This window comes from Triticum aestivum, chromosome 6B (assembly GCF_018294505.1).
Source record: "Triticum aestivum cultivar Chinese Spring chromosome 6B, IWGSC CS RefSeq v2.1, whole genome shotgun sequence".
Lineage (NCBI taxonomy): Eukaryota > Viridiplantae > Streptophyta > Magnoliopsida > Poales > Poaceae > Triticum > Triticum aestivum.
Genome location: NC_057810.1, coordinates 684,707,046 through 684,714,599, shown reverse-complemented (window position 1 = coordinate 684,714,599; position 7,554 = coordinate 684,707,046). Strand labels below are relative to the sequence as shown.

Genomic DNA, 7,554 nt, shown 5'->3' with positions numbered 1-7,554 from the left:
ATAAAAATATTTGACGATCTCACCCTTTTAGCAACGCCACAAACCGTGGCGTTTCTTCTCCATATAAAAACGCCGAGCTAGCTAGCGTTTCAAATCCACATTCAAACTCCGGAGTAGCTAGCGTTTCCAATCCACATATAAACGCCAAGCAAGTGGGCGTTGCTGCCTTGGCCAGAAACGTCATAGGGCTTGGCGTTTAGGCCCTGGGTTTAGGAGCAGCTTTTTACTTTGGCAACGGGGAAACTAATGGGCTAGGTGCCAGCGCAGGAACGCCAAAGCCCTTGGCGTTGCTTACCTGGCCTGCAACGCGAGTAACCTGGGTGTTTCTCCTTTGGGCAGGAACGCTAGCTAGCTCGGCGTTTTTCCTTTGGACAGGAACGCTAGCTAGCTCGGTGTTTTTATTTGGGGAAGAAACGGCGCGGGCTCTGGCGTAAAAGGGTCAGATCCTGAAATACTTTCATGTCGAGTTCACTTTATGGCAAAATTTGTTGATAGGGTTAGAATAGTGATTTCGGCCGCAGCACACGGCTGCACTTAAAGCCTTCAAACACATGGCGTACATGGGCACGAATAAAGATCTCGGGCGATGACGGACACTGCCCTCCACCGAACACACCTTTTCTGAACAGAAACTCACGCATCAGTGTTGTTCACAGGGGAAACCGTTCGTATGTTAAGATATTTCTGGAGCATGAAGAATAGCGACATGCCAGTAATCAGAATACTGGTTTGTGTCCTATTTTTTTTTAAAGTACTGATTTGTGGTGCAAGAAATTGGCCAACATTTTGACACAAAATATTCCAAGCAATCTGGCATGACTCCTTTGAATATTGGATGGTGGACCTACCTGCCTTGAATCCCAGACCGATTCCGGGTGTGCTGCCGTCCGGGCCCACGCCACAGCCACCCACAGCGCCCACTGGTTTAATTAAGCCCGTAATCCCCACCCACTGAAGCTCGGAGTTCTCTATAAATTCCACCCGACCCGCTTCTCTCATGTTTACTCCCGATTCCATCTACTCCACGCACCCGATTCCAAGTTTCCAACTGCTCGCGCTCCCCGATCTCTCTCTCTCTCATGGCGACAGCAACCACAAGTCGACTCAGCAGGCCGGTGCTCTCCATACCCAGCCACCGCTCCGCCTCGCCCACCCGCGTCAAGCTCGCCGGCGGCAACGCCAACGGCGCCACCCGCTCGCCGGGCAAGTCCGTCAGCGTCTCCTCCCCGTCATCCACCAGGAGCCGACGGTGCTGCATGTGCTCCTCGACGAACCACCCGGGCTCGTTCCGTGGCAGCCTCCACAAGGAGCGCAAGCAGGAGGCGGCCCCCGCCGGGAGCAGCAAGCCCGCCTCCCCGCCGTCCGTCCACAGCGCCTGCAGTCTGGGATCGAAGCGCATGGACAGCGGGCAGTGTGCCCGCAGAGCGCTCGCGCCGTCCCCCGCGGCGCAGCACCGGAGGCGCGCGGGCGGGTTCCGCCCCAAGCCGAGCAGGCTCTCCGCCGTTTCCGTGGCCGGCGAGCGTCCCGGCGACAACTACCAGGAAACAAATCAACGTCGACATGCCATATTAAGATACAGTTAGATGCTTTTGATTTTTGACCCAATTTGACTCCGACCTGGTCAGTTTAGCTAGCCCGCAACAGTATGGTGGAGTGAGCCTCTTCCTCCTCGTATGTAATCTGTAGTTCTGTACACATGCAATGCAGTGAGCTCGTCCTCTGCTCTCCGTGGTGTAAAACGAACGCCCTTGGTTTTCGATATAGCTACATGGTTCATGCATCTCATCTTTGACCCGTGACGGGAGGCTTATCCGCCCTTTGATGATTTGTTTGTCGCAACAACTTTCTGCTTCTGCTTCTGTTTCCGTTTCTGGAGTGTGGATGCGTCTCGCCCCTGTTTCGGTTTCGGATAAGCTCCGCAAAGAGATCAGTGGCGTCTCGCCGTCGCCTGCTCCCGTCACGCCGTACCCGTGCCCGTGCGTGCCCCCTGCCGAACGGATCAGGCGAGGCGAAACACGCACGGGCCAGCGGTTCCGACGACATTTGTGTAGAATTTTCACGATCGAATCGATGAATGAGCTGAGATTTTTCATTTTCCTAGTTGTGATATTTTACTGTTGGACGGCGTAGCGGTTGGGACTCCCCCTCCAACTCCTGAACTTGCGCAAGAAGATGATGGTGGGCTGGCACTCGCAGAGGAGAGCTGGCGAGCTTCTTGTTTAGTGTGGAAGACAATACTTAATCAGTTCCGTGTCTTCGCCGGAAATGAGTTGCTCGGCACTGATCATACATTGTACTTGGATCTTCTGTTGAGAACCGTTTGTCTGTGTGTACGTACATGCTCTACAGATTCGTTGGGCATGTAGTAGCTGCTAAGCAAACAAATCAAGTGGGTTCGCTCATGGTGGAATAAAGTACTCGTTGAATATCTGATGAGTTGGTAGTACGTTGTAACCAACTCGTAAAAATATCCATTTGCAAACCAGATATTCTGAAATGTCAGCGTCGCCAACATGCCCGCGCTGAGCACTTTCAGACGCCGGGTTCGGTCGCGCGCGCGGACGCAAAATGCCACTGACGCGAGCGGAAGGAACTCTCTTGCCCGCGCACCAGGGCATATGATCGAGTCAGTGCCGAGTCACCCGGGCTGGAAGATCTGCCAGGCACGGAACCTGGAGAGGTTCAGTGGCGCTTGACCGGGCAGGCAATCCATGGCTACATACTGCGATTTTCCAGTGTCCAGGTAGGACGCGAGGGCGACCTGATAGGCCGGCCGGGGAAAAAAGTTCAGAATCAGTAAACCGCCGGTAAACGCCATGCGCCCGAGGCAATGTACCGACCCCGAGTTGGCGGCGCCTCCAGTGAATCAGCTTTTCCATCCGTGGATGATTTGTCTGGAACGTCAGCGTCCACGGCGGAGCAGGTCAACAGAACGCATGACCCGTCGGAATAACTCGATATCCACGTTCCCGTCAGAGCCCGGACTCGGTCGGACGCATAGTTGGACTTGGCGCTTCCGAAGGAAGGTCGGTCTCTTTTGCCACAGACACGACACTCGCTCCAGGGACACTCTTGCCCGAGCACCAGGGCACGATCCAGTCACTGCACAGTCACTCGACCTGCAATTATTCCGAAGTCACGGAACCTGGAGAAGTTGGGTGACACCAGACCGGGCAAACAACCCATGGCTGCGTACGGTTTACCACTGTCTCCGGACGGATACGAGCTTGGTTGGTCCAGGTAGGACGTGAGCGCGACCGGTAATAATAAGCCGGGGAAAATGAACGTACATCGAATTGGCAAAGCGCAGGTAAACGGCCTGTGCCGGAGGCAATGTAGCAGCAAAGAGCGGGCGGCGCCGCCGGGGAGCGCCATATATGCACGTACGGCTAGGCGCTGGGAAATTACGCGGGCGATCGGCCATCAAGACGTGTGTAAATTAGTGACCACAAGTTGGCGGGAGACAGAATAGCGACTGGTCGACATGCCATCGTCCTAGGTCCTACTACGTACGTACGTACCCTCCTGCGTGTGGTAGTGTAGTACGTGCTCCATGGCTAGGCCCTCTGAAACCGGGTCTAAAGGCCGTCGTGTGTCGATGTACAGTCAGATGAGAGAATGCAAGGAAAGGAAACCCTCCCTGCGCATGGCGCGTCATGTGGGCATGTGCCCGAAATATCCTGGTACATGTTGCGTCGACATACTTGATTAGACTAGACTACTGATACGTCCTAGTCGACCAGCGGCTTGATTAATTTTGAGATTCGGTTCATCGTATGTTTGGCTAAAACCTAAGACTCTTAACGTCACATGATACTCCCAGGCGACTGAATGTTCGAGTAACATATACAGCCGCAGAATGCAACGGGCACACGCGTACATTTCCAACAGTAACCAATTGCTTTGTCGACTTAACCGAGGCTATCAGGGTCAGATCATCATCATCTGGTGGGTATATTTTCTCTTGAGGCAGACATGTTCTGGCGTGTAAACTATACCAATGGATTAATCAACTGTAATATTTTTCTAATTTTAAACAACCATTTTTTTTCGGACGCACATTTTGTGCCATGGGTTAGGTTAGGTACCTTTCATCAAATAAGTAAATATACCGGTGCTAGTATCTAGCGGTGAGAAATCCACCATCCGTTGCTGCTTGTAGATTCGTGTGTGTGGACCCCACATGATTCTTGTATCCGCCAACAATCCCTGGAAGATTTATACAACAGGAATACGGGGTGGACCCCGTGCGAGATAATATCAACCCCACGCCGCTCGCTTTCCCACAACACCTCTCTTCCCCCTCTCTCTCTCATATGTTCATGTTGGTCGCTGGTTGTCATCGTCGGTCGCCCCAGCTATTGCCGCCACAAATCTGGCTTCTCTACCAACGTCCGGCATCGGATCCGGCTTCCCTAGCCGGCACCTACCACGGCTGGACACACACAAGACCAGCGGCGGCGAGGCTGTACCAAGAGGCCAACGAGGAGAGGCGTCAGATCACGCTGGCAGAAGATGGGTCCACTTCCGTGGGGAGACCTGCTCTGGCGTTGTTCGACCACATCGGGCCAACCACAACGGGTCAACGAGGAGGGTCGTCACCAGATCCGGCGACTCCAAGCATGACCGACACCGGATCTGGTGAGCCATGAAGCCCACGACCAGATGCATTCAGCCCCACCCCAGGTGACCACAACTCCCCTAACATCTCTATCTCTGTGTTTGCTTTGTGATTTTGCTTTATGCTACATGATTTGAGCTCCCCCCCCCCCCCCCCCCCCCCCCCCACCTTGCTTCTTCACTAGATGGACAGCTCCCCCTACTTGTGTGATATATGGAACTGTTATACTTGATGGAAGTGAAGGTGTCAAATTGAACTCGATGTGAAGATCTGTACCAGATTGTGTGATATATGTGATATTGTTGTTCCGAAATTGAAATAGATATGTAGAGAAGTGAAACTGCTATATTTGATGTGAAATACAGATTTGTGAAAATAATACCCGTGATGTCAAACGAAATTGTAATTGGAAAGTATTTTTTGTGTTGAAATGTTTTTTTTAAATTGGAAGCCATGCTTATGTTTGTGAAACTTTTGTTTCTTCATTATGTGAATCAGAACTGGTAGGTTCATATCTTTGAAATGGTTTATGTGAGTACTTTGAAATAACCAGTTTCATTCTTTCCTGCAATATGATATTCGAATAACTGAAATATAGTCCATTCATTTAGAAGTCAAAATATAGTGAAACTGGTATGTGTATGAAATGTTTCAGTTTTCAATATTTATGTTTTTATGTCACTCTTTTGTAATAATCAGTTTCACTTTTTTTTGGAAAGTATATGAAATTACTTGTCCAAAAATATATGAAATTGATATTTTGTAAGTGTGTAATTTTTTATTCTAGTGTGATCTTTACTGATTTTTTTTTGAATTATAAATTATATTTGTTTGTGTCACTTTTGATATAATGAATTTCACTCTTTTGAGTAAAAATGAATTTGGAATAGCTGAAAGGACCTTTTTAAGAAATTGAAACTTTTTATGGCATCCATTTGAATAGTCAGTTTCATTTATTTGTGACTATTGCAATTAGTTAATAAAATGGGTGAAATTAGGATTTTTTTAAAAACATATTATTATTATAAAAAATTAGGATAATATATGACAGAAACACTTTTTGTACCTTTCATCCTCTGGCCGTCGACCATGTCTGAATGTCCAACGCAGAAGCCTTCTTCAGAAGACAAGTTTTTCCGTGGAAAGTTCATCCGAAACAGAAATGCAGATTTAAAAAAAATACAGGAATGCAAGTGGTGGTGATATTGGCGACGGTTGCGTCTCGCCCACAACAGCAAGACACAAACCAGTATTGCCTCAAGGATGTCGTAAATGGCATGCCATAATCATGCTACGTATAGTTTTTGTTTGTTTAAAAAATTTATTCATATTTTCAAAAGTAATTATAGATACATATAATTCAAAAATGATAATGTATACAAATTTCGTAAAAATTTTCACCTCAAATTTGAAAAATGATAACAAGGTCTATATTTTTGTTTAGTGTAATTTGAAAATTTTGCTTATATTATTAAAAAACCATGCTATTTAAATTTTTTAAGCATTTCAAAGAAATGTATGTAATTTTTTAAATGTTATACAATTTTAAAAATGTTCGTGTAATTGAAAAAATGTACATCACATTTTTAAAAAGTTCACTTGTTTCAAAAATGTGTTTATGATATACTAAAAAACGTTAATGCAATGTCAAAAAAGTTTACACGGCTAATATAAAATGTTCTTTATCATGCAAAGTAATGTTTTCAACATGTATTTCAAAAATGTTTAACACATTGAAAAATGTATTCAAAAACATGTATTTCAAAATATTAATCATGTGTTTAAAAAACGGTTTTTTATCTATACAAAAAATGTACAATATATATGAAAATAACAGACATCAAAACATATATTAAAAAAAGTAACCAAGGATAACAAAAGTTTCTGATGTATATGAAAATATGTACAACATGTACGAAAAATGTAAATATGCATTAAAAAGGAAAAAAAGGGAAATGAAGAATGGGGGAAACATAGAAGCAAACAAAGAAAATCGAAGGCAAAAAGGAAAAGAACATCGAAGAAAGTTATTGCTAATAGTGAAAAAAGCACACAAGAATAAAATTGCGTTGCTGCAACAATAATGAGTCGACCCAGTAGCGCACTCGCTATACGCGAGACAGTGTTCCGTCTCGCAACACATGAGAAATAGCTCCAGCGGGTGATCTTAGCCCACAGTAGGCAAGCAAACATCTTTGATCAGGGACCCCAACATCTGTTGTTATTTTTACATCTCCATATGTATCTCATCTACTATTAAAACCACGAGTTAAGTTTTTTTAGTCATAATCGGGGGGTTGCGTGTGGGGGACATACGTTCCCCCCGCTTGTTATATTACCTCGAAAGCACAGATGGCTATCGTATAAAATATTCAGATGGGAATGAATTTTACAAAATTAGGGGGGGGGGGGGGGGCAAGGCCTATCATTAAAGAGAAGCGACACACACCAAGAAATAATGCATGAATGATGACAAGGCCATCGTTAACATGCATGAAACAAAACAGACATCTCCACATGTCAACGTCTTCCACAACATGTTGAAGCAAGATCCCAACAAAGCATGTTTTTGCATTGAACAGCGCATCATTTATGTCCTTCCGGATACGCTAGGCATTGACGCCCCTGGCGGCATCCCAAGACTCCAAGATAACATCCACCAGGGGAGCTATCCCGGTCGTCTTCCAAAACCGCGGCCACCGTCGAGTATTAAATGGAACAAGTGATCATTATCTTCAACCTTGGCATAGCTTTCATAGAGGGCTGTGGAGAGCAACTCCTCTGGAGCAAGTTATTTTGGGTGGTAAGGCGATTAGCCACTAGTATAGTGAATCTAACAAATCAAGTCATATGTATCTTCCTAGTATCTCTACACATCATCTCCGATGATCCATATCAATGCCACCAGTTCTCTGTACTTACTTTTTGGCAGC

General features: G+C 46.3%; 1 protein-coding gene and 1 long non-coding RNA gene across 2 annotated transcripts; both read left to right on the top strand.

Annotated features, from left to right (window-relative positions):
• The first annotated feature begins 1,009 nt into the window (after nt 1-1,009).
• On the top strand, nt 1,010-1,723 carry LOC123134854 (uncharacterized). Its single transcript, XM_044554012.1, has one exon. It carries the CDS (start codon nt 1,080-1,082, stop codon nt 1,581-1,583), a length of 504 nt encoding a protein of 167 aa, XP_044409947.1. The 5' UTR covers nt 1,010-1,079; the 3' UTR covers nt 1,584-1,723.
• A 2,419-nt stretch (nt 1,724-4,142) lies between these two features.
• LOC123134853 (uncharacterized) lies at nt 4,143-6,530 on the top strand. Its single transcript, XR_006465753.1, has 2 exons — nt 4,143-4,686; nt 4,806-6,530. It is a non-coding gene; the product is annotated as an uncharacterized lncRNA (long non-coding RNA).
• Nucleotides 6,531-7,554: the final 1,024 nt, after the last annotated feature.

Excerpts from the sequence above, each read along its gene's own strand:
- LOC123134854 (XM_044554012.1), top strand. The coding sequence starts at position 1,080 with ATGGCGACAGCAACCACAAGTCGACTCAGCAGGCCGGTGCTCTCCATA.